The sequence below is a fragment of the Oikopleura dioica genome, chromosome PAR (genome assembly GCF_907165135.1).
Source record: "Oikopleura dioica chromosome PAR, OKI2018_I68_1.0, whole genome shotgun sequence".
Taxonomy (NCBI): Eukaryota; Metazoa; Chordata; class Appendicularia; order Copelata; family Oikopleuridae; genus Oikopleura; species Oikopleura dioica.
The window spans coordinates 8,709,347-8,737,228 of record NC_137293.1 but is presented as its reverse complement, the minus strand read 5'-3'; the positions used below and the strand labels follow the sequence as shown (position 1 = coordinate 8,737,228).

General features: G+C 48.7%; 2 protein-coding genes across 2 annotated transcripts; both read left to right on the top strand.

The window, feature by feature from the left end:
- Window positions 1-652: 652 nt before the first annotated feature.
- LOC145706204 (titin-like) lies at window positions 653-15,505 on the top strand. The gene is given in 4 exon segments (XM_081783735.1): window positions 653-783; window positions 827-944; window positions 995-10,248; window positions 10,251-15,505. Coding segments are annotated over 4 exon segments (14,523 nt in total). The 5' UTR covers window positions 653-738; the 3' UTR covers window positions 15,357-15,505.
- LOC145701666 (titin-like) lies at window positions 15,374-27,127 on the top strand. The gene has a single exon (XM_081778880.1). The coding sequence runs from the start codon at window positions 15,374-15,376 to the stop codon at window positions 27,125-27,127; it is 11,754 nt and encodes a 3,917-aa protein (XP_081635006.1).
- The last annotated feature ends 755 nt before the right edge of the window (window positions 27,128-27,882 follow it).

Genomic DNA, 27,882 nt, shown 5'->3' with positions numbered 1-27,882 from the left:
TTGGGTCGGTCGGCGATCAGCTGACTTGGTTGTTTTACGACGCAGCGAAGGTGCCAGAAGCTCATACTTTCATTCAACCCCAACTCAACGTAACCCTGCCTAAGAGATATTCACAGATTTGAAGAAGGAGCTACTGCAGCTAAGAGAAGGATTAGCTCCCTACCGGCTCAAGAATTACTCTCAGGTGAGTAAGCGTCCCTTGCGTAAGCGATGTGCAGAAATAGAAATTTCTGGTACAGGCTTAGGTGCTAAGTGTTAACTTGCTACCCGCGTCTTAGCTCGTCTATCTGCACACATCTATGCGAGATTTTTAAAAATAATATGCCCAGGCGCTCCAGTTTTGTACTTTTTTGAGTTGCAGACGAGAGATCTAAGAAGATTTGAGCGAAAATTCTCACTGAGATGTCGATAGCTTTTTAGTTGTACTTTGAAAATGTTAATCAAAACTATAAATAGACATTATGTCCCTGTACACGTTTAAAATGAATCATTATTATTGAGTTCTTACAGAAATCATTATAATTTCATTTTTCAGACAATACGATATCGACACTGCCAAGTGACCAAACCCAAATGCATTTTTCCCCATCCAAGGAGGGACAATGTCACGCTTCTGACGAGCAGCAAGTTGCGCTTGTCGAAGCTGAATCCACTTTCGATGGCTCCGGACTCGCCACCCGTGATGCCGTCCCAGAATCAGCAGCTACTGCTGCAGCACACATCTCTTTTGGGTACGAGATGAGCGCGCAGTCTGCTAATTCTAACAATAACTCCAACCAACAGGTAAAAACATCTCTATAAATCTAGTTTCTAAAACCCTCATTAGGAAGGAGATGAAGAGGAAACCGTAGAAGCTGAAGCTGAAGCTCCGGAATCCGCTGAAAACCCCGTCGAACAGGTTGCTGAAGAAGCGCAGCAAGAAGAAGAAGAAGAAAACATTGAAGGTAATCAGTTTTCTTTTGTCCTTTTTTCTTATCTTGAATTTTAAAAATAGGCGAAGCAGTTGAGGAAGCCGACCTCGCAGCTGATAACGATGACGTGCAAACCCTTTACTCTGAATCGATCGCTACTGCTATTTCTGCCCTCGAAGATGACGCCGAGTCTACCATCACTGAAGGTTCCACCTGGGGAGATGACTTCTCTCCTTGGGAGCTTCAGGTCAAGGCCAACGAGTTCACCGTCCGCGATCTTGTCACAATGAAGAAGGAATACCAATTCCGAGTTGTTGCGGTGAACAATGCCGGTCGATCTCAGCCATCAAAGGCTTCCGAAATCTGTCAGCCCCGACCCGACCAGAAACGACCCTCGCCACCACGAGCTCTCAAGAATGTCGGCACCACTCCAAGCTCTATCTCGCTCGAGTGGGACGTCCCTGAGAATGATGGTGGCGCTCCAATCCTCGGCTATGCAGTGCAAATGCGCGCTGGCCGATCCAAGCAGTGGAAGGAAATCGCTGTTGATGTCAACGAAACCAACCTCCATGTTCCAGATTTGACTGAAGGCATGGACTACGTTTTCCGCGTCCACTGCTACAATATTGCCGGTATCTCTGACTGGCATGAAAATCTCGACCCTATCACCGCCAAGTGCATGTTTGATCCTCCTGGAGTTCCTCGATCTCTTCGAATCATGGATATCACCGCTGAAGCTGTCGAGCTCAAGTGGAGAGAACCAATCTTCAACGGTGGTACTGAAATCACTGAGTACTGCATTGAGCGCCAGGACAAGGGTACTCCCAAGTGGAAACTCGTTTCAACCGTCCCTGGCGATTCTAAGCAAGCTATTGTCAACGATGTCACTGAAAAGGCCGAGTGCCGATTCCGAATCTACGCCAAGAACGAAGCTGGTATCGGTGAAGTCTCCCAGCCTACTGAATATGTTATGATCCAGGATCCACTTTCTCCTCCATCCCCACCATTTGATGTCCAGTTTGTCCAGATTGCCGCTTCCTTTGTCTCTCTTAAGTGGAAAGCGCCCGCTGACAATGGTGGATCTGACATTCTCGGCTACTACATTGAGCGAAACATGGTCATGGCCGATGGTACTGAAGAATGGGCTCGATGCGCCGCCACCAAGGGCGACGAAACTGAGGGTAACGTCACCAACCTCCGATCTGGCCGAGAATACAAATTCCGTGTTGTCGCCTATAACTGCGCCGGTATGTCTCAGCCATCGGATGCCTCCGCTGAAGTTGAGCCAAAGGACCCCGACAACAGCCCATGGCACAAAATCTCGGCCGAGAATGTCACTCTCATTGCTGGACAAAAGTTGCGCATCCGAGTTCCATTCGGTGGATCTCCAATGCCCACACTTACCTGGCAGAAGGATGAACGCGATTTCAAGAAAGAGCTCGGAATCCGACTTCAATCTTCATCTGCCGAATCGTCTATCTTTGTGGCTGCTGTTCGACGAGAACATCAGGGTCGATACTGCGCTGCTATTGAGAATAAGATCGATACGATTTATGCCACTTGCCGTGTCATTGTTCAGGACCGACCTGGTGCTCCACAGAACCTTCAGATCGGCGAAGTCACCAAATCTACTTGCAAACTCACCTGGACTCCACCACAGGACGACGGTGGATGCCCAATCGAATATTACTCCATCTTCAAGCAAGAAGAGGGACGCCGAACTTGGGGACTTGTCAATCCCGAGGTTACTAAGTGCGAGTGGAAAGTCGAGGAGCTTATCACTGACACAGTTTACACCTTTAAAATTGTCGCGCACAACAAGGTCGGTGCCGGTGAGCCACTCATCTCTGGCGAAAATACCAAGGCTATTGACCCCGTCGATCCACCAGAGCCACCACAGGATCTGATTTCCAAGGATGTTACGTCATCGTCGGTCACTCTCCGATGGAGCCGACCTGACCGAGATGGCGGAGCAGCTATCATTGGATATTGCCTCGAATTCGCCGAGAAAGACACTGAAGTCTGGAACCTTCTCTGCGGCCAACTGGACGGTACGAAATACCAGTGCCGAGAACTCATCGAAGGCAAGGACTACGAGTTCCGAATCGCCTCGATCAACCGCGAGTTCCACTCCAAATGGGCTTACTGGCCAACTGCTATTCGAGCCTCTGATCCACTTGCTCTTCCACAAATCGAAGTTATCAAGTCTAAAGAAGCTCAGGAAACTTTCGAAGCTCGAGCTGGTCGGGATTTGAAAATCGAATGCAACGTCTTTGGTAACCCTTACGCCAAAGTGTCGTGGTATCATATCGATGAGGAGGGACAGAGTCTTCAAGCTTCCGAGCAGCGAGCTCTTGACATCTTCTCTGCCATTTTGGGTATTGTCCAGCCTGAAGATATTCCACCAGAGCTCTTGACTCACGTTAGCGCCCCTACAATCGACAACCTTGATGAAGGTTACGAAGGTGACGAAGCCGGTGGCGCTAACAAGATCGTCCAGAAGGGGCAAAAAGAAGAACTTCCACCACAGCGACAAAAGGGTGCTGCTTTCTCCACTTTCTTGGAAGCCAAGGACTTCCCTATTACCGAAGAAAAGGTTGAGCTTACCGTCGAAGTCAAGGATGAGGACGCCGCTGTTGTCTGGAAGCGAGATAACAAAGAGCTTAACTTGGGCGAGAAATACATCGCTTCCGCTGAAGGTCTCAGGCGAACTTTGACCATTACTGGCGCTCGACTTACTGATGCAGGTCGATTCGGTTGCTACAAGGGTGTTAACTCTTTCACCGATGCCGTCATCACTTTCCGAGATGAAGATGGAAAATCTCAAGCTGATCTTGACCGAGAAGCCGCTGAAGCCGAAGCACGAGCTAAGGATCCTAACCGAGCCCTTACTGTTGCGGAACAGAATGAAATCTTTCTCCAGCGACTCTTCAGCGAATCGCAGCCAAAGCTTCTCGAATCTTCCGACAAAGTCACCGTCTCTCAGACCAAAAAAGATTCGAAGAATGGTCATTCCGAGCTCATTGTCAAGAACTGCACTCGAAAGAACCGAGGTCGATATTTGATCATTGCCGAGAATAACCAAGGACGAAACTATGTTATCGTCAACATGAATGTTTTGGACGTTCCCGGTGTTCCTCAGGAACCATGGACTTACTCTGACCCATGGAACAACGCCATCACTCTTGAGTGGAACGAGCCTGAGGATGATGGTGGAGCTATGATCTCGGGCTACACTCTTCAGCGAAAAGAACTCGAGCGACAAGCTCTTGGCTGGACTGTTGTTGCAACTAACATCACTACAACCATGTACCGCGCTACCAATCTTCGCGACGACAAGACCTACCAGTTCCGAATCGCCGCTGAAAACAAGCTCGGACACTCACCATGGCTCTGGTCTCGAATTTACAAGCCATCGCTGCCCTTTGATCCTCCAGCACAGCCTGATGTCCCTGTCCTTACTGACATTCTCGTCGGACAATGTCGAGTCAATTGGACTGAACCCGCTAACGGTGGAAGTCCAATTCTCGGCTACTACCTCGAGAAAAAGTCGGACCAAGGAGAGAAGTTCATCAAGGTTGTCCGAAAGAAGATCGAAGACACCTCTTACTTCATCAACGAGAACTTGTTCGCCGGCAGAACTTATCAGTTCCGAGTCATTGCTTTCAACGAAGCTGGCTCATCAAAGCCCTCTAACCCAACTGCACCAACTGCTATCGAAGATCCAACTTACGCTCCTGGCAAGCCCGTTGTTCGAGTTTCTGATTCTACCAAAAACTCTGTTCAACTTGAATGGAACGCTCCTGAAAATGACGGTGCCGTCGGCAAGGAAAACCTTCGATATACTGTCGAGCAGCTTCTGGAAGAAAACGAATGGTCTGCTCTTACTACCGAGCCGATCAAAGAGTGCCAATTCAATGCCACTGATTTGAAAGAGCATGCTCAGGTAACTTTCCGAGTGAAGACCGTCAACAAGGCTGGTGAATCCGAGCCCGCTCTCATCAAAGAGGTCATCGCCAAGGATCGATTTGAGATTCCTCTTATCAAACTTGACGAAGAATTCGAGCGTGAATCTGTACGACACATGGCTAACAACCGATTTTGGCTCAAGGCATCCGTTACCGGACGACCCTTCCCAGAAATCATTATCAAGCATGGTGATAAGATTCTTGATAGCGAAAACGCCCCTGAGATCGAAATCTCTACTGATCAGGTTACCGGTCGACTCGAAATGTACATCCGACGCCCTCAGCGATCTCATCACGGTAACTACAAGATTACCGCGCGAAACTGCGTCGGCAGCAAGAACGTTACCACAAACTTGAACATCTTGGACGTTCCATCTCCACCAGAGCACGCCCGACCCGCTACTGTCACGAAAGACTTCATCCAGGTCGCTTGGAACAAGCCTCAGGATAATGGCGGTTCTCTCGTCACTGAGTACGTTGTAGAGCGACGTGACATGTCGATGCATGCTTGGCTTCCATGTGGCAAGACTGAGAAACTCAGCATGGAAGTCAACACTGTGCTTGAAACTCAGACTTACGCCTTCCGAGTTTGCGCTGTCAATGCTCAAGGCCGCTCAAAATGGGCTGAGACAACACCAGTTGTTTGCCAAGATCCCCTTCATCCTCCAGGACGACCTGAGCACGTCAAGGTCATCAACAAGCTCGACGACAACCTCGTTCTCCAGTGGGTCACTCCACGAAATAATGGCGGTTCCAAAATCAAGGGATACATTGTTGACATGCGACACTATCCCAAGAAAGAGAAGCCAAAGAAACCAGAGCCTAAAGAAGGCGAGGAGGCAACTGAAGGCGAAGAAGCTCCAGCTGAAGAAGTCGAAGAAGTCAAGCCCGACACTCCCGAGCCAGAAGTCGACCTTGAGTCCATGTCTCCTGAAGATCGAAAAGCCTACGTCAAAGAGCAAAAGCGCCTTGAAAAGGAGCGACTTGCTGCCGAAGCTGAGGCGGAGGAGAAACTCTGGAAACCATGCAATAATTTGCTCATCCAGCCACCCAAGATCATTACCGATGCTATCGAATATAAGGTCGAAAAGTTGGTCTTTATGGAAAAGTATCAGTTCCGTGTCAAAGCTGTCAATGATGTTGGCGAGTCTGAACCTGCTATGACTCAGATTCTCACCTCCAAGGAAGACGATTGTGAGCCAATTATCAACATTGATGTCGGTGTTCGCAACGTAATCACCGCTTACAAGGGCGATCTTGTCTCTGTTCCGGCTTACGTCCACGCTGTGCCACCAGCTCACGTTACCTGGACTTTCGAGTCTCTTGATGGACCTCGGCTCATTACTGAGACTCCCAAAGATCTTCCTGAGGGCCAGGAACCAGAACATCATGAGCTCCACGTTATCGGCGACAACAACAACCTCGTCATTCGAAAATGTACTCGAGACGATGTCGGTTTCTACATCTGCCGAGCTGTCAATATTCACGGTAGCAAGTTCTGCCGAGTCCAGCTCGATGTCAACAGCGTCGCTTCTCCTCCACTCAATTTTACCATTGATGATGTCACTGCGGACAGTGCTCAGCTTGATTGGCGACCACCAGAGGATGATGGTTCTGATGATGGTGGTGATTCCATTATGAACTACGTTGTTGAAAGACGAGAAGGTCGCAAACTCGAATGGATCAGCTGCTCTCAGACTGTTGTCGAAACCAAATACCGAGTAACCAAGCTTCAAGAAGGAGTTGAATACCACTTCCGAGTTGCAGCTGAGTCTCGATTCGGTGTTGGCGAATGGGCTGAACTCGGTCCAGTCGTCGCTAAGAACCCTTACGTTGTTCCCGATGCTCCAAGCACCCCCACTATCGAAGAGAATCGAAAGGATTTCATCATCGTGACCTGGAATCCACCAAAGAACGACGGTGGCGCGCACATCGAAGGTTACTGGCTCGAAGTCCAGGACACTGACAACATCCGATGGCGAAAAGTTCAGCGAGCTCCGATCACCAAGCCACCAATGCAAAAATGCGAATTCCGATACACTGATGTCATCGAAGGCATTGAGTACCGATTCCGAGTATCTGCTGTCAATGCGGCTGGAACTGGTGCAGTCAGTGGTGTTTCTGAATACGCCCTCGCCTCTGATCCCATCTTCCCTCCATCTACTCCCGGCAAACCAGAGGTTGACGACACTACTGACAATTCTATTTCTCTCTCTTGGTCTCAACCAAGCAAGCTTGGTGGAACTCCGCTCATTGGTTACATCATGGAAATGATGGACGAGATTACCTGCGCCTGGCAAGTTGTCTCATACCAATCTGAGGAAGATCGAGCTGCTAAGGCGGCCAAGGCCGAGGAGGAAAAGGCCAAGGCCGCTGAAGCAGCTAAAGCTGCTGAAGAAAAAGCTGCGGCTGAGGAAGAAGGCAAATTTATTAAAGCCTGGGCTGCCGAAAATAACATCGAAGGCGATCTTACTGATGAACAGAAAGAAACTGCTGCCGATGCATTCAAGAAGATGAAACTCAAGGAATCTCTTGGCCTTGGTGGCGGTGAGACTTCCCAGAGAGTCCGCGCCAAGGTTGCTCAGAAGAACTACGATAATGATGATTTCATCAAGCAGACTATGTTCACCAAGGACAATCTCCGAAAGGGTTTCAAGTACCAGTTCCGAGTGAAGGCTGTGAATAAGGCTGGTGAATCATCATTCTCGTTCTCCACTCCTCCAATTGAATGCCGAGAACTTATCGAAGCTCCACTTATCAGCATTGATGCTGGTCTCCGAGACGCTTTGGTTATTCATTCTGGATCCACTCTCCGAGTGAAAGCTACCATCGACGCTCGACCAACTGCTACTCAGAAGTGGCAATTCGAAGAGAGCCAGCCAATTAGCGAAGATGCAAAGATTGAGTCTACTGATTCAACTTCCACTCTCATTATCCCAGCTGCTAACCGAAAGCACTCTGGCAAATACACATTGATTGCTAAGAATGCTGGTGGTGTTCGCCAGTGCGCTTGCCGAGTTATCGTTCTCGATACTCCCGGCAACCCACAGAAGCTTCAGGTCGTCGGTGTCACAAAGAAGTCGGTCAAACTTCAGTACGAGCCACCAGCACTCGACGGTGGTGCTCGAATCTCTCACTATGTTGTTGATAAGCGACGAGAAGATATGCGAGGATGGACTCGAGTCGAATCCGTTATTGGCGGTCTCACCTACCAGTGCAATGACGTTCTCGAGAATGAGTCTTACTTCTTCCGAGTTTCTGCTGTTAACCAGGTCGGCCAGGGTGAATTCGTCTATACTACTGACCCAGTCATCGCACGAGATCCAGTTGGTCTTTCTGAGCCACCACTTCACCTCAAGATCAACAAGATCACTTCAAAGACCTGTTCTCTCACCTGGAAGGCTCCAGAATTCACTGGTAATCTTCCAATCACCACTTATCAGGTCGAAATGCTCAAGAAACGAATCTCTGCCGATGAGTTCTTCCAAGACGAAGCTCACGATGCTCTCGGTGAAAAATTGGAAGCTGCTGTCAAGGCTGCCGCTGAAGTCAAGCCCGCTGATGGTGAAGCTGGACCAACTGATGTTTCTAGCCCACCTGGACCAGTCTCTGTAATGGACTCTGGTATCGACAATATCACCCTCGGTTGGGTTCAGCCAAAGAAAGCTGGCATTATCAGCAGCTACATTGTTGTTGGTATGAAGGGCGGTTCTACTCAGTGGGAAGAGTTCGATGTTGTCCACGATACTCGATACAAGGTCACCGGCATCGCCCAAGGCGAATGGACTTTCGGTATCATCGCTGTCAACGCCAAGGGTAAATCTGCCCCTGCTTCTCTTCCAATGATGGAATTCGACGGTCAGCATCCACCAATGGTCGCCTCTGAGCACCGAATTACATACGAAGATTATCTCGCGACCAAGCCTCGAAACAACGATGGTACTCAATCTCCTGAGCGACGAGCTCTCAAGCAGCGACGACTCACTAAACGAGATCTTGAAGTCTGGGAAGCCTGCAACAAGGTCATCATTACCGATACCGAGTACACAGTCAAGGGCCTTAAGCCAGGCTCGACTCCTTCCTTCCGAGTAATTGCTATCAATGATTACGGTGAGTCAAGACCATCCAACGTCGTCGGTCCCGTTACCTGCAAGGACGACATTATTTTCCCTGGAATCGAAGTTCTCGGATTCAAGGAAATTGAGAACAACATGAAGCTCGATATCAACGCAAAAATCACCGGTAACCCGATTCCGGAGGTTGAATGGCTCAAGAACGATCAGCCAATTACTGATCCACGAGTCAAGGTGAAGAATGAGGTTGGCTCCAGTAACCTCATTATCGACGAGAGTGTCCGAGACGACAAGGGATCGTACACCGTTCGCGCAACTAATGCCGCTGGCGTTGGTTCTAAGCAGATTATGGTCGTCATTCTTTCCAAGCCTGGTGCACCTTCTGGCCCAATCACTCTTGCAAACTGCACTGCTTCCTCGCAGTCTATTACTTGGCTTCCTCCAGTCGATGACGGTGGATGTCACATCAGCCACTACATCGTTGAACGATGTGTCACTGACCGACAGTACTGGGCTCCAGTTGGTGAAGAGCTCAAATCTTGCGAAGTTACTTCTACAGAGCTTCACAAGGGCAAGCACTACATCTACCGTGTCGCTGCTGTCAACCAGTACGGCCAAGGTCCTTACCTCAAATCTGAGCCATTTGTCGCGAAGAACTTGTGCGAAGTCACTGGCCGAATGGAACCACCACTCGTCGATGGCGTTCTTCGAGATTCCATGACTGTTCGATGGGATCCTCCAAGTGACAACGGCGGAGCTGCTATCAATGGGTACATTCTCGAAAAGCGAACTCGAATCCAGCGAAAATGGACTCGAGTCGTTCATGAGCTCATTCCCAACGAAGAATATCGAGTTCGAGGTCTTAACGAGGGCACAGAGTACCTTTACAGAGTTGCTGCTGTCAATGCTGCTGGTACTTCTGAATTCTCTCAGCCTTCTCTTGGTGCTATTGCCCGACCACCAATTCATCCACCAAGTGAGCCAAGAAACTTTGCCGTCCATGACAAGACAGACAGCACTGTCAATCTTCGATGGAACTCGCCTGAGGCTGATGGCGGATCAAAGGTCCGAGGCTATTTCATTGAAAAACACTACGAAGGTACTCGAACCGTTCCAGAAGATCCTGAAAAGGAGCCCGAGGAACTTTGGGAGAAGGTCTACGGCCATGAAGTCCGCAGCCATGACGTTACTGTCAAGGATCTCGACCGATCTAAAAGATCAAGTTCCGAGTCTTGGCTGTCAATGAAGCCGGTCAGTCTGAACCAGCTACTCTTGAAGAATACGTCGTTGTTGAAGAAATCAAGATCGACCCTGAAATCAAACTCGATGCTCTTCTCAAGGATGGCCTGACTGTCAAGAACGGCAAGCAGCTTCGACTTGTTGCTTATGTCACTGGTCGACCAGAGCCAACCGTTTCCTGGAAATTCAAGGGAGAAGATGTACCAGAACTTGCTCGAATCGACAGCTCAGTCATTAACCACACTTTGACCATCCGATCTTCTGAGCGAGAACACGCTGGTGTCTACACAATCACAGCTCAGGCTGGCGAGAAATCAATCTCTGCCGACATCAACGTCAACGTTTTGTCCGTTCCTGGTCTCCCTGTTGGCCCAGTTAACTGCACCAATATCGTCAAGGATTCAGTCACGCTTGAATGGCAGAAGCCAGAAGACAATGGTGGTACTGAAATCACTAACTACATTGTCGAAAAGCGAGAATCTTCTCGACGATCCTGGACAAAGGTCTCGATGTCTGTCACTCGAACAAAGATTGTCATCCAGGGCTTGCAGCCTGATGAGAGCTACATGTTCCGAGTCGCCGCTGAAAACGTCATGGGCGTTGGACCTTTCCTTGAGACTGCTCTTCCAATTACTTCTCGAGATCCTGTCGGCACTCCTGCTCGACCTGAAGAGCTCAAGTATGAAGATGTCATGCGAGATCGAGTTCTTCTTAGCTGGAAAACTCCTGCTTTCGATGGTGGTGCTCCAATCACTCACTACGTTGTTGAAAAACGACGAGTCGGTCAGGAGCGATACGTTGAAGCCTCCGAAAAAGCTTTCTCTGACTGCCAGGCTACTTTAACTGGATTCTCTGAAGGTGACAACTTCGAATTCCGAGTCATTGCTTTCAACGAAATGGGTGCTGGAAAGCCATCCTTCCCCACCAAGCCTTGCATCTGCCGAGATCTAATCATTATGCCAAAGCTCGACCTTGATTGCCGAGAAAAGCTTATCTGCCGAGTTGGTAACTCTCTCCAGATTCCTGCCTTTATCGGTGGCAAGCCTTCTCCACGAGTCACATGGACTCATAACAACCACGAGCTTCCTGCTGCTGATCGAATCCGAACAAAGAACACCGCAACTACCTCAATGCTCTCCATCTACAACGCCGAGCGAAAAGACTCTGGTATGTACAATATCAAGGTCGCCAACAGTGCTGGTGAGAAATCCGCACGAGTCGAAGTCGTCATTGCTGACAAGCCTGCTCTTGTCCGCAACCTTGACGTTGTTGAAGTCACTCGTGAGTTTGTTCTCCTCAAGTGGGACGATCCTGAAGATGACGGCGGTGAGACAATCTCCAACTACGTCGTTGAAAAGAAGGATATGCAGCGAATGATGTGGCTCACTGTCAACAACGCCTGCCTCAAGAACGAAATCCGAGTTTCTAAGCTCAGAGAAAACGGAGAATTCCAGTTCCGAGTCATGGCTGAAAACAGCTACGGTCTTTCCGATCCTGTTGACACTCCCACTGTGGTCATTCGAGATCGATACAAGATCCCAGATGCCCCTGACAATGTCCGAGCCAAGGAAACTTTCAAGGACCGTGTTCTTCTCGAATGGAACAAGCCATATGATGGCGGCAAGCGAATTCTCAACTACCGAGTTGAGAAACGAGAGACTCAATCCGAGCGATGGATCCGAGTCACAAAGGAGCTCATCACTGAGAACAAGTACACCGTTCGAGAACTGCTCGAAGGAAACGAGTACGAATTCCGAGTTATGGCTGAAAACTCCATTGGTCTTTCTCCGGCATCTGTTCCATCCAAGGCTGTGCTCTGCCGAGATCCAATCAACCCACCATCTATGCCAATCAACATTGGTGTAAATGCTATCAAGGGCAGCACCGTTTCCATTAGCTGGAACCCACCACGACACAATGGAAACTGCGCCATCGATGGATACATTGTTGAAACAAACAAGGTCGGCACTGACGTCTGGAAGACCTGGTGTACTTCTGAAACTCAGAAGACTACAAGCTTCCTCATTCCTGACCTTACTGAGTCGTTCGAGTACTACATTCGAGTAAAGGCTGTTAATGCCGCTGGCACTTCCGAGCCCGGAGTTATGCGAGATACTGTTGTTGTTGTCGAAAAGCTTGCTCCACCAGAAATCACTCCCGATGGCAACATGGTCAACGAACGAGTAGTCAAGGCTGGTAGCGAGCTTGTCCTTTCAGCCGTTATTTCTGGTACTCCAAAGCCAACTGTCAAGTGGATCAAGAACGACCCCGTCAATGGCGATAAAGAGATTGAGTCTAAGCTTATTCAGACTCAGGACAACCGAACTAAACTCATCATCGTCGACGCTCAGCGAGCTCACACTGGCCGATTCTGCATTCAGGCCGAAAACTCTATGGGCAAGAAGGTTGCTTCCTGTTTTGTGTCCGTTCTTGACATTCCATCGCCACCACGTGACATGAAAATCACTGAAGTTCACGCTGAGTCTCTTCGACTTTCTTGGAAGACTCCATCTGACAATGGCGGAACTGTTATCAGCCACTACCGAGTTGAGCGAATTGCCAAGGGCGATGGAAATCAGGATTGGAAGCCTATTGCTCTTTCTCACAAGAAGAACAACATTGAGGTCAAATATTTGATCGAAGGAGAAACTTACCGATTCCGAGTTTTCGCAGAGAACTGCTTCGGTATGGGTCGACCAGCTGAGACTGATGAAGTAATCGCTCGAAACCCAATCCATCCTCCATCTATCCCACAGAACTTGGAAGTCACTGATATCGACAAGGATAACATCTCCCTCGCATGGAACCGACCTGGTCGAGATGGCGGTTCTCCAGTCACATCTTACAGAATCGAAATGTGCACTGAAGAAGAAGTCGAAGATGAATACGGCGAGAAGCAGACAAAGATCAGCGCATGGGAAGACTACAAGACCGTCTCTACTTTCAAGTGCACCGTTACTGGACTCATGGAAAATGTTGCCTACAAATTCCGAGTTCGAGCCATCAACGAAGCCGGTGAAGGTCGACCTGACTCAACTATTCCAGTTGTTCCAACTGCTAAGCTCATTTCTCCTTCAATCAACATCAACGTGAAGATCCTTGAAGGCTTGACTGTTCGAGCTGGTTCTACGATCACAGTGCCCGCCATGGTAAAGGGTATTCCTGCTCCGGAAACCGTCTGGGCAAGTGCTAGCGGCGAGCCACTTGAAAGCACTGAGGAGAACCGAGTTGAGATTCAAGAAGAAAAGGGATCTTCTATCCTTTTGATCAAAAAGGCTCAGCGAGGCGACACCGGTGAATACTCTTTGACCGCCAAGAACGATGCTGGTGCAAAGACTGCTGTCATTCACTGCACTGTTCTTGATCGACCAGAACCCCCAGTTGGACCCATTCAAATGGAGGAAGTTACTCCAGAATACGCTGTTATCGGCTGGCAAGCACCAAAAGACGATGGTGGAAACACAATCTCTAACTACATCGTCGAGAAACTCCAGCAAAAGCCTGTCAAGGAAGGCCTCCCACCACCAAAAGAACAGTGGTCAATGGTTTCTTCAAAGGGCAGCCGAAACAAAATCAAGGTCCCCCGACTTATTGCCGGCAAGTCTTATCTCTTCCGAGTTCGAGCTGAGAACAAATATGGCGTCTCTGAACCACTCATTTCTGAGCCTGTCATTGCAAAGCACTCTTTCGAACCACCACAGAAGACTCTCCCACCAAAGGTTGTCGATATCATCGAATCTGCTTGCACTGTAACCTGGAAAACTCCTGAGTCCGACGGTGGAAGCCCAATCCTTGGTTACACTATTGAGCGACTCGACAAGGAAACTGGCAAGTGGGCCAAGTGCAATCACGAGCCAATTCTTGGTAACACTATGCGAGTGAAGGGACTTTTCGACGGACGACAATATCAGTTCCGTGTAACTTCCGAGAACGCTGGTGGAAAGTCTAAGCCATCTGATCCTTCTGAAGTTTTTACTGCTGAGCGACCAGTTACTGCTCCAGGCGCTCCATTCAACATCAAAATTCTTGATGTTTCTAAGAATTCTATCACCGCTACTTGGAACAAGCCACTCAAGGATGGAGGAAAACCAATTCTTGGTTATTTCCTTGAGCTCCAGCTGTATGGACAGGAAGACTGGAAACGAGCTAATCAGAACGCTTCTCTCTCTAACACCTACAAAATCAACGGTCTCAAGGACAAGCAGAAGTACCGACTTCGAGTTTGTGCTGTCACTGAATTTAGCGAATCTGAGTGGGCTGAGCTTTCTGAAACTGTTCAGTGCAAAGATATCCTCATCGAGCCCGAGGTGGAAGTTGAACAAGGTGTCCGAGGTGTCCACAACTACCGAGTCGGTAACATCGTCAAGGTCGGAGCAATCATCCGAGGCAAACCCGCGCCAGAAGTCACTTGGAGCTACAAGGGCAAACCTATTGAATCTGAACGATTCTTCTTCAAAGAAACTCCCCTCGGTGTTGAGATGAAGATGAAGGACTCTGTTCGATCCGATTCTGGTGATTACATTGTCACTGCAAAGAACGAAGCTGGCGAGGCTAGTGGAAAGATTTCCATCAATATTCTTGACAAGCCCGGCCCATGCCGAAATATCCGAACTAGCTATCCTTCCAAGGGTGGCTGCGTCGTTTCTTGGGATGCTCCAGAGGATGAAGGTGGCACTGAAGTCATCAACTACGTCCTTGAAATGCGAGAGCCACAGCAACCAGGATTCAGCTTCATGGGCTGGTCTTTGGTTTCTTCCGAAGGCACCAAGCGAATGATCAAGGCTCGAGGCTCTGAAGGTCACGACTACTTCTTCCGAGTTACTGCCGAAAACAAGTGCGGTCAAGGTCCATCCGTCGAAACCAAAAGCCAACTTGCATGGTCGATCCATTCGTTAAGCCAATGCCTGTTCGAGATGTCAAGATTCACTCTCGAGGCAAAGACTTCATCGAGTTCACTTACGAACGACCTGAATGGGATGGTGGAGAGCCAATTTCTCACTACAAGGTTCTCGGAAAGAAGGGTGCCTCCAAGGAATTCGAAGAGCTTGTTAACCGAGAAGCTTTCAAAACCAAGCGAATCAAGGTCAGCTCTGGTATTGCCGAAGGTGACAGCTGGACATTCTCCGTCGTTGCCACGAACAAGGCTGGTAACTCTGACCACGTGACTGTCGGCCCTATTGAAATGAAAGATGACGCCGCTCCACCAACTTGCGAGATCGCTACCAAGCTCGAGAAGGGCAACTTGGTCGTCAAGGCTGGCACTACCCTAAAACTTCTTGCCAAGGTCTCTGGAATCCCATACCCTGATGTCAAGATCATGAACGGCGATAAGGACATGTTCAAAGTGCCAAAATGCTCGGTTAACAACAGAGAAAATGAAACTGAGCTCGTCATCAATGGTTGCGCTAGAGAACACTCTGGCAACTACAACATCGTTGCTACCAACGAGTACGGAGAAGCTACTGCTACCTGCAACATTACTGTTATCGACAAGCCTGCTCCTTGCACTGGTCCTATTCGATTCATTACTGTCATGAAGGATAGAATGACCCTCTCATGGGATTTGCCAAAGGACGATGGAGGAACTCCAATCACCAACTATTGCATCGAAAAGGCCGCTACTAACAGAATGGTTTGGGGCATCGTCACTGAATCTATTCGAGTTCCAATCGTTACTGCACCTCATCTTGTTGAAGGAAATGAGTACATCTTCAGAGTTCGCGCTCAGAATAAGATGGGAGTTTCTCACTACATCGAATCTAGCCCAATGGTTGCTAAGAACCCCTTCTCTCCTCCTTCAGCTCCACCACAGCCTGAAATCACCAAGTTCACCAAGGACTTTGTTCAGCTTAGCTGGGCTGAGCCAGAATCTGATGGTGGCAAATCCATCCTCGGCTACTTTATCGAAAAACGAGAAAAGAAGGGTGTCAGATGGGTGCCATGCAACATGCATTCCGTTCCTGACCGACGATACAAGGCTCTTGGACTGTCTGACCAGATCGAGTATCAGTTCCGAATTCGAGCTGAAAACGAAGTTGGTGTTTCCGAGCCATCCATGGTTTCCAAGCCAATCAAGCCTCATGATCCTATTGTTGTGCCACAAGCCCCTTTAGGCTTTAAGATTGTTGATCAATCAGCCTCTTCTGCATCTCTTTCTTGGGCTGCTCCAGCTTATGATGGTGGATCTCCACTTATCGGATTCGTCCTTGAATACTGCAAAGAAAAGGATAAGGCTTACAACTTGTGGTCTCGAATCGATATCAAACCGTCTATTCGAGTCAGTGGCTACACCGTTGCTTCTCTCAAACCCGAGGAAAAGTATTTCTTCCGAGTTGCTTGCATTAACAACGCGGGAACTGGAGAATACGCCGAGATCGAAGAGCTCTTCCAGCCCGAAGACATTTCTATCGAGCCCTCGATCGAAATTGCCAGAGAATTCCAGCAACGAACTTATATTCGAGCTGGTCAGCAACTCCTTCTTCAGGCTAAGTTTTCTGGTCGACCTGCTCCAACTGCCAAATGGTCGAAGGTTGGCGAATCTATCAGCCGACGAGCTGATGTTGACATCAAGGCTGATTCTACTTCTCTCTTGATCCCAACTGCTGATCGAAATGACTCTGGTCGATACACTCTTACGGTTTCAAACGAAAAGAGCTCTGCCTCAGTCAACATCAATGTTACTGTCCAGGACACTCCTGGTAAAGTCCAAGATGTTGTCGTCAAGGATGTCACTGAAAACGGTTGTTCCATTACTTTCAGCGCTCCAGACAACGACGGTGGTGCTGAAATCACACACTACAGACTTGACAAGCGTGAGTCTGACCAAAAGACCTGGTCGCGAGTTGATCACGAGCTCACCCGACAGTCTGTCAAGGTCGATAAGCTATTTGAAGGCAAAGAGTACTATTTCCGAATCGTCGCTGTCAACAAGTGGGGTGAAGGTGTTGTCTTTGAAACTCTCAAGGCAACTCGAGCTCGAAAGCCTCTCACCGAGCCCGGACCAGTTGGCCGACTCCAAGTTAGCGAAATGGCTAAGGACCGATGCACTCTTACTTGGGAAGCTCCTGCTGATACCGGTGGATCCAAGATTACTGGATACACTGTCGAAATCCGACCAAAGGATGCTGACAATTACAGAACTTATCGAGATATCATCGATACCGAGTGCACTGTTCACGGACTTGAGGAGAACTCGAAGTACATGTTCGCTATCAAGGCCAAGAACGAGTCTCTTACCGGTTCTCGACGAGAAACTGAATGGATCACCGTCAAGGAGCCTGCTGAGAAGCCCCTTATCAACATGATCAAGGAAATGCATGTCAGAGCTGGCGAGCCAATTCAGATTGACGCTCTCGTTTCTGGTGAGCCTAAACCATTCGTCCAGTGGGTCGATGGTGAAACCATGGAAGAAATCGCCGAAACTGATCGACTTTCTACCCAGCGAACTAACAAACGAGCTACCATTCTTTGCATGAAGTCTAACCGAGGAGATTCTAGAATCTACCAGCTCAATGCTAAGAACAAACACGGTGTTTCTTCTGTCAAGTGTGAAGTCACTGTTCTTGATGCTCCTACTGTTCCAGTCGGCCCAATTGTCTTCACTGATGTTTCCGTCGACTCTTGCACTCTTAACTGGGAGCCTTCCGCTGATGATGGTGGATGCGGTATCAATGGATACATCGTTGAGGCTATGGAAGTCCAGGTTTCTGGCTGGAAGACTCTTTCTTCCACTGTCAGCCGATGCGTCTACCGCGTTGACAAACTCAACAAGGGCTCTGAGTACATCTTCCGAGTTCGAGCTGAAAACAAGGTTGGCCAGTCTGAATCGCTTCTCTCCGAGAACATGGTCGCCAAATACCAATTCAATCCACCAGAAGAGCCAAGATCGCTCAAGATCGTTCGAATCACTCGAGACTCTTGCCTCATGTCTTGGGAAGCTCCAGCTAATGATGGCGGTGCAACTATCAAGGGTTACAACATCGAACGCAAGGAAGTTAACTCTATCCTTTGGTACAAGGTCAACAAGGGTCTGATCAAGCGACGAGAATTCAACGACATTTCTCTCATTGAATCACTCGAATATCAGTTCCGAGTTGCTGCTGTTAATCAGTGCGGACAGGGAGCTTTGTCTAAGCCAACTGAGCCTGTTTGCATCCGAGAGCCTTGCGATCCACCAATGAATCTTGAAGTTGTCGACGTTTCCAACAGCCACGCTGAAATCTCCTGGAATGAACCACGAAAAGATGGTGGTACTCGTGTCGTCAGCTACACGGTCGAAATGCGAAAACTTCCTGATGGTCTCTGGTGGGAGAAGGCACATGCACGCTATCCCAACAACCACGCCACTATCAAAGAATTGGAAGAAGGTGCTCAGTACGAGTTCCGAGTCTGCGCCAAGACTATCGCAACTGTTTCTCCTTGGTCTGAGTCCCTTGGTCCAGTCCTTGTTCGACAGGAAATTCTTCCTCCATCTCTTGATGTTGCTGGACTTGATAGCAAAAATCAGCTTGAAATCAGAGCTGGTGAAGAGCTCGTTATTGATGCTAAATTCCAGGGCAAGCCAAAGCCTGAAATCAAATGGATGAAGGGTGAGGCTCCACTTGGATCTTTCGGTGAAAGCCAGACCATCAAGACATCTTTGAACCGATCTGTCTTCACTCTCAAGAATGTGAACCTCTCTAGCGGTGGTGACTACGTCGTTTCTGCTAAGAATCCATCCGGCGAAGCTGTTCAGAAGGTCAAGGTTGTCATTCTTGACAAGCCTGGTCCTCCAGAAAATATCAAGATCTCTCGAGTCTTTGCCGAGAAACTTAACCTTTCTTGGGATGCTCCTGCCCTTGATGGTGGTTCTGCTGTCACAAACTACGTTGTTGAGAAGCGAGAAACCTCTCGACCAACCTGGGTTGTTGTTTCTTCGGCTATTGTCTCGACTGACTTTACTGTGCCCAAGCTGATTGCGCAGCACGAATACGTCTTCCGAGTTACTGCTGAAAACAAATTCGGTCTTGGTCAGCCAAAGATTTCTGAAGCCGTTGTTGCTAAGAATCCTTTCGGTCCACCAAAGGCTTGCAACCCACCAATGATCCAGAACTCGACCGCTTCCACTGTCACTCTTTCATGGAAGGTCCCATCTGATGATGGCGGAAAACCAATTTCCGGTTACTACGTTGAAAAGCGTGAGACTAAGAACTTCCAGTGGTCTAAGGTCAACCGACGAGCTGTTCTTGATCGAACTTACAAGTGCGGCGGACTTTCTGAAGGAACTGAGTACGAATTCCGAGTCATTGCTGAAAACAGCGCTGGTCTTGGTGACCCATCTGGACCTTCTCGATCTGTTGTGGCTGCTGATCCAACTTATCCACCAGCACCACCAGCCTTCCCCAAGCTCGCCGATATGACTCGATCATCTGCCTTTATCAAGTGGACTAAGCCCGCCTACGACGGAGGTCTAGAAATTACTGGCTACAACGTCTACATTGCCAAGCCAGAAGACCCAGAAAAATTCGTCAAATTTGGCGCTTCTAAGGTCTGCAGCGTCAATGTTACTGGTCTTACTGGCGGCCGAGAATATCGAGCTCAGATTACTGCTGTTAATCAGGCTGGCGAATCTGAACCCTCCGTTCTCGAAGAGCCTTTCATTCCAATTGATATCGTCGAAGTTCCTGAGATCGAGCTCGACGCCACTTGCCAGCGAACAATCATGGTCCGAGCAGGTGCGCCAATTCGAATCTACGCAAAGATTTCTGCTCGCCCTGCACCCAAGGTGAGCTGGAGCAAACTTGACGGGGAGATCGCACTCAACCGTGCTGAAATCAAGCAATCTGATTGGGATGCTTCTCTTGTCATTACCGAGGCTACTCGAAATGATACTGGCAAGTACATCATGCTCGTTGAAAACAATGCTGGCAATAAGCAAGCCCAAGTGAACGTTCGTGTTCTTGATTCTCCTGGCCCAGTTAATGCTTTGGCCGTTAAAGATATCAAGTCAAACACCGTACAACTTACCTGGGAGCTTCCCGATATTGATGGTGGATCTGCTGTCAGCAACTACATCGTTGAGAAACAGCTTTCCGGACGAAAGGCCTGGTCTACTTTTGCTACTGAAAATCCCAAGTGCTCCATCAACGTCACTGGACTTGAACTTGGCCGAAACTACAACTTCCGAGTTCTTGGTGAGAACGAATATGGTGTCGGTGCTGGCGCTGTGATCGGCCCAATCCGTGTCTGCCAGACTCCTGGTCCAATCACAAAATTCGAGATTACCGCTGCAACTAAGACATTTGCCAACTTTGTCTGGGCCAAGCCAGAATACGATGGCGGCTCTAGAATCACTGGATATCTCATCGAATGGTGCAAAAAGGCCGACTTTGATGCAAAGAAAGAAAAATGGATCGAGCTCAACTTCCAGAAGAACTGCATCTACAAATGCACTGGTATGGAGATGGACGTCGAATATGTTGTCCGAATCTCGGCCAAATCCATTGCTGGAGTCGGTGAGCCACGAGAAAAGATCATCGCTGGCCGAGATCCATCTGAAAAGCCAACCGTCAATACTTCTGACTACCCAAGCAATACTGTTTATCTTCGAGAGGGAACTTCCAAGAAGATCAAGATTCCTTTCACTGGTAAGCCTAAGCCAGAAATTCGATGGAAGAAGCTCGAAGAAGATGATCTCTATGTCACTGTCAAGGAGGATTCTCGCACTGAAATCGACAACTCCACATGGTGTTCAATGTTTATCAACAAGAACGTGCACAAAGAAGATGCTGGTTCGTACCAGATGATTGCTTCGAACTCTGCTGGTGAAGTTTCTGCTAAGATGCGAATCGTTGTCCTTGGACGACCTGAGCCTGTTGAAAAGCTTGAAATCGTCGAAATCAATGCTGACTTCGCTCTTCTCAACTGGAATATGCCGAAAGATACTGGCGGAGCTGATATTTCTGGCTACACTGTTGAAAAGCGAGACAACGACTCCTGCAACTGGAACTTGGTGTCGAATTCTGTCAGCAGAACTAATTGCCGAATCTCTGGCCTTGTTGCTGGACTCGAATACACTTTCCGCGTCATGGCTGAGAACCGAATCGGTCTTTCTACCCCTGTTGTGACTGAAACTGCTCTTGCCAAGTATCCATTCGCCGTTCCATCTGCTCCACAGGATGTTGCCATTAGCGAGATTCACAAGGAATCTATGACCATCGACTTCAGCCCTCCACGAAAATCTGGCGGCTCACGAGTCACTCACTACATCGTTGAATTTAGAGAAAACAACTCTCAATTCTGGAAGGAAGGATGTGAAACCAGATCGACTGAAGGCCGAGTCAACGGTCTCATCGAAGGCCTCGAGTATCAGTTCCGAGTTCGTGCTTGCAACATTGCCGGTGCTTCTGAACCTTCTGATCCAACTTGGTGCGCTAAGGCTCTTGATCCTTGCGATGCGCCCTATGATCTCAAGGTTGATGACATCACCGCTTCTACTGTTTCTCTTTCTTGGGTTGGCCCTAAGTACACTGGTGGTCACCGACTTGCTGGTTACGACATCGAATACCGAAAGCATCCCGGAAAGATCTGGCAGAAGGCCAACTTCACCGGCGTCCAGACCCTCCACTACACCGTCACCGACCTCATCGATGGCTGCTGCTATGACTTCCGAGTTATCGCTCGCAACACTGCTGGCTGCTCTTCCAAGCCTTGCAAGCCAGTTGTCGAAATCGACGTTAAGGATGTCTACATTCCAGCTTCTGTTGAATTCGATCAGACTCTTCTTGAGGGCTGCACTGTCCGAGCTGGCCAGGATATCTTGATTACCGCTAAGATCAGCGGCAAGCCTATCCCACGTGTTGCCTGGATGCACGGTAACGCTGATGTCCGCGAAAACGACTTTGTCAAGATCACCAACGGCCCCAAGACCTCTGAGCTCTTGATCAAGGATTCAAAGCTTAAACACGCTGGCGATTACAACTGCACTGTTTCCAACCACTACGGAACTGCTAGCTTGTCTTGCCATATTGCCGTTCTCGACCGACCTGGCGCTGTTGACCAAGTTAAGGTCTACGGTGTCACTGAAGAACGAGTCCGACTTCAGTGGTCTCCACCAAAGGAAACTGGTGGCAGCGAAATTCAGCGATACATTGTCGAAAAGCGAGAAACAAGCCGACTTATTTGGACTACTGTCGATGATGATTGCAGACAGACCAACTGCACCATCAAAAGATTAATCAAGGATAACCAGTACATCTTCCGAGTCAGTCCCGCAAACAAATACGGAACCGGATATCCTAAAGAATCCGAAGCTGTTGTCATCAAGAACGACTTCACTGTTCCAAGAGCTCCTGGAAAGCCAAAGATCGCCGCAACCATGTCTGACTCTATCACCATCACTTGGGATAGACCTACTCATGATGGTGGCAGCCAAATCACTGGCTACCAGGTTGAGCGTCGTAACAAGAAGAACATGAACTGGGTCCGCGCTCACAAGAGCGCTGTCCACGAGTGTCGACTTCGTGTTGCTCACCTCCAGGCCGGTAACGAGTACGAATTCCGCGTTTCTGCTATTAACAAGGCCGGTGTTGGCGCTGTATCTGAAGCTTCTGACTACGGAACTGCTCAGGATCCACTCTACCCACCATCCAAGCCTGGATCGCCAAAGATTGTTGACTCTAACAAGAATATGATCCATCTTCGATGGGCTAAGCCAATTCATGATGGCGGTGCTCCAATCAAGAACTACATCGTCGAAATGGCTGTTCAAGACGCTGCTGCTGATGATATCAATTACCAGCCAGTCACTGCACTTCCAATTCCAGATACTGAGTACAAGATCACTGGACTTGATCAGAAGATGATCGCTTTCCGAGTTATTGCTTGTAATGATGTTGGGGCTTCTGACGCTTCTCAGGACTCTGGATGGGTCACTGCCGACGATATTGTCGAGCCACCAATGTTCGAGCTTGATGTCGAATGCCAGCGCACTATGATGGTCAAGGCCGGCGCTACGTTCCGAATCAGCTTGAAGATGAAGGGTCGACCAGAGCCAACTATCACCTGGAGAAAAGCTGAAGGCGACTTGAACGAGCTCGCTGTTGTCGACACTCAGAAGGGTCGATCTACTCTTATTATCGAGCGAGCTACTGTTCTTGATTCTGGACGATACGAATTTGTTTTGGAATCTGCAGCTGGATCTAAAGATGGCGCTGTCTCCGTCAGAGTTATTGATGCGCCATCTGCTCCACTCAACGTTCGCGTTGCCGATATCGGAAAGGATGATGTCAAGCTCACTTGGGATACTCCTGCCAATGACGGTTGTGCTCCTATCACTCACTACATTGTTGAGAAGAAGACCGCTGATAAAAAATCTTGGACTACTGTCACGGACAAGTGCGAGCGAGAAATGTGCGTTGTCAAATCTCTTATCACTGGCGAAAGCTATTTCTTCCGAGTCAGAGGTGTCAACAAGTACGGCGATGGTAAAGAAGGCGTCACCGAGGAGCCATCGATCATTGCTTCTAAGCCTGATCAGCCAATGTCTATCGATGTTGTCGAGATGACCAAATCTACTGGCCAGATCGCCTGGACTAAGCCACTTTCTGATGGAGGATCTGCTGTCACCGGTTACGTTGTGGAAATGGCCCTCTCTGTTGTTGGTGCTGAAACCTGGCTCGAACAGGGCACCACAACCAAGAACACCTACACCTGCACCAACCTCAAGGAGGGTGCTGGTTACGTTTTCCGAGTTATGGCCAAGAACGCAATCGGCCTTTCTGAGCCTATTGAGACTCGATTGACTGAAGTCGCCAAGGACCACATCATTGCTCCTGATTTGGATATGCGTCAACTTTACATGTCCAGCTACACTTGTCGCGCTGGCGAGAACGTCGACCTCCGAATCCCAGTCATCGGTAAGCCAGCTCCAGTCACTCGATGGAACAACTCCGAGGGAACCTGGAGAGAAACTCAGCGAGCAAACACAGAGATGTTCACTGAGAACGGCATTCTCTACACTCGACTCCAGATCGCCGATGCTGTCCGATCTGATGCCGACGAATTCGTTCTTACTACTAAATCATCTGCCGGTGAGAAACAATCGAAGCTCCGATTCGTCGTCTTGGATCGACCATCTATCCCCGTTGGACCAATTGAGTTTAGCGACGTCAATACCACTTCCGCTACTCTTACCTGGTCTGCACCAAAGGAAGATGGCGGCGCTCAGATTGCCAATTACATCGTCCAATGCCGCGAGTCCGACTCTGACCAATGGGTTGAAATCGCTGGTACTGTTGTTCGAGCTTGCTACAAGGCCAAGAACTTGCGCGCTGGTTCTGAGTACAAGTTCCGAGTCTTTGCTGAGAACCGATTCGGTAGATCTGATCCTCTCGTCTCTCAGAACTTGAAGGCTGAGTGGCCATTCCGAGCTCCATATGCACCAAGTGCCCCAACTGTCGTTGAAGCTAGCCGAAACTGGATCAAGGTCAAGTGGAACGAGCCAGCAAACAACGGTGGTGACAAGATCACTGGCTACCTCTTGGAAAAGAAGGAGCGATCTGCTCTCGTCTGGACTTCTGCCGTTCGAGGCTCACTCAAGGCTCTCCAAGCTCAAGTCAGCAACCTTGCTGATGGTGCTACTTACGAGTTCCGAGTTTGCGCTGAAAACCGAGCCGGTAGATCTAAGTGGTCTCAAGCTTCTGAAGGAATCATGTGCAAGGATCAATGCGAGCGATGCGGCAAGCCCGAACTTCTTGAACTTGGTCGAACATCTTCTTTGATCGCTTGGGAAAAGCCTGCGTACGATGGCGGTGCCAAGATTACTGGCTACACCATTGAAAAGGAAGAAGAAGGTAACAAGGGCCGATGGCTCAAATGTAACTTCTCCAACGTTCTCGAGACCCGATTCAACGTCACTGGCCTCGAAGAAAACACTGCCTACAGATTCAGAGTTCAGGCAAAGAACGCTGCCAACACTCTTTCTGAATGGTCCGAGTCCTCTGATGAGATCACGCCTAAGGATGAAATCACTTCTCCCAAGGTCTTGATTGATGCCAAGTACAAGGATGTTGTCATGGCCAAGGCCTGCGACAGCCTTAAATTCATGGTTCATCTCCAAGGAACTCCTCTTCCTCAAGTTAAGTGGACCAAGGATGGCAAAGATCTTGTTGAAACCAAGAACGTTCGAATCCGAAACGATGAGCGAGAAAGCTGGATCGAGATCAAGGAAGCTTCCCGACTTGATACTGGCACTTATGGCGTTTCTGCCCGAAACATTGGCGGTATCGACAATGGCGAGATCCGAGTGCGAGTTCTTTCCCGACCTGGACCATGTGACCACCTCACTGTCAAGGTTATGAACAAGACTACTATGCGATTGAGCTGGGACGCGCCAGTTGATAATGGCGGAGCTGATGTTTCTTCTTACACCATTGAAAAACGAGAGACATCTCATCTCGCCTGGACTTTGGTTGGCTCTGACATCACTTCTACCAGCTACAAGTGCGCTAACCTTTTCGAAGGAAACGAATACATCTTCCGAGTCGCTGGTGTCAACAAGTACGGCAAGGGTGAAGTTATTGAGTCCAAGGCCGCCAAGGCCAAGAACCCATACGATCCCGCTAGCAAGCCTGGCTCTCCTGAAGCCTCAAATGTTGTCGATGGCTCTCTCACTCTCACCTGGACTCGACCTGTCGAAACTGGTGGCGCTGAGATCGAAAACTACGTCGTCGAGAAACGAGACAAGGACGGTATGCGATGGGTGCGAGCCGTCAAAAAGCGTGTCTCCGAATGCCGAACTCGAATCTCCGGACTCGCTATGGAGCGATCTTATGAATTCCGAGTCATTGCTGAGAACGCTGCTGGCCAATCTGAACCTTCTGATCCATCACCATATGTGCACATGGTCAATCCTATTTATCCACCATCTGGACCAACCAATATTCGCGTCGAGACTTCTACCAACACTTCTGTCACTCTTGGCTGGAACAAGCCTAACTTCGATGGCGGCAGCGATATTATTGGCTACGCTGTTGAGTACGCTATTCAGCCCGCTGAAGGTGTCGAAGCTGAGTACCAGAAGATCATCATCCGCAACACCAACCTTCACTACACCATTCCCGGCCTCTCTGAGTTGAACAACTATCTCTTCCGAGTTATTGCTTTCAACAATACCGCTGAGTCCGAAGCTGTTGCTCTCTTCGATCCATACAAGCCGCAGATCATCATGATCGCTCCCGAGATCGACTTGGACTGCTCTATCAAGCAGGCTCTCAAGGTCAAGGCCGGAGTTCCTCTTCGTATCAACGGAAAGGTTACTGGCAACCCTGCCCCATCCATTTCCTGGAAGAAGGACAACATGCCACTCCCAGATCGCGTCTTTGTCGAATCTGGCATGGGCAGCACTCGACTCGAAGTTGAGAAGCCCAACCGAAACGACTCCGGCGCTTACGCTGTCACCATCTCCTCCTCTGCTGGATCCAAAGAAGTTACCGTCAACGTCGTCATTCAGGATACTCCCTCTGCTCCTACCGACATCTGCATCAAGGAAAAGAGCACCGACTACGTCACTCTTCAATGGAACGCTCCCGTCAACGATGGTGGATCTATTGTCAGCAACTATGTCATTGAGATGAAGGAATCCACCAAGAAAGCATGGAAAACCGCCGCTGAAAATGTCACCCGACAGAACTTCAGAATCGAAGGACTTGTCCGAGGCCTCGTATACTTCTTCCGAGTCAAGGCCGTCAACGAATTCGGCGAAGGCCCAGCTTGCGCTCTTGATGAAAGCTTCCGAGCTTCTGGACCACCTGGACCAGTTGGCCGAATCAACGTCACCGACGTCGGAGATGGATATGTTGCTGTTGAATGGAACAAGCCAGAGGACGATGGCGGAGCCAAAATCAACAGCTACAAGGTCGAATACAAGCAGATTGTTCGAGACACTATCAAGGTTTAATACCTTTTTATGACTGTACAATCTTTCCTGTAAACTTTATTTATCCCCGCATAATCACAAATTAATTAAAAAAGATGGAATATGATTTCCACAATCCCAAATTAGCTGGTTATCAAAAAATCCTTGGGTAACAAAATCCGCAGTCGTCTTTTCACCTGCACTTTAGACTTGGCAGCTTCAAGCGCCGTCAGTGCTCTAGAAAAAGTCGTGCTCGGGCCCATGGGTTGAAAAATAAAAACCACCAGTTGGGCAGCACTCCCACTTATTCTCTAAAAATGTGATTATGTGAGAACCTGTTTTTGTACTGCGATTGATGTTTCAAATTTTGTGCACTTTTTTCTATTCTGTTCTTGTTTTCACTGTACCCAGCTTTGGAATTCAACTATCTGAATAAAAAACATTTGGAATGAAACAAAGGGTAGTTTGTTTATAAATTTGCAGGCTGTTTTTACGATTTATTGCAGACGAAATTCTTATCTAAATCATACTGGCATCGCCCATGGGCAGAGTTGAGATTTTCTGAACGGTTTATTTTTAGGACATTTACGCATCAAATTGACATGAGAAAATCAGCAGACGAAATAAAACGAGGATTTTGTATCATTTTTGTGATTCTACTTATTTCATGGATTGTCCCGGAGAGTTGGAATTTCTCGATCTTTGTGAGGAAGAAAATCAGAAGCAAATTCTTCAAAGAAAGACCATCGAAATTATCGGTTGATCGAGAGCTTGCGAAGAGCTCAAGAACGCTTGAA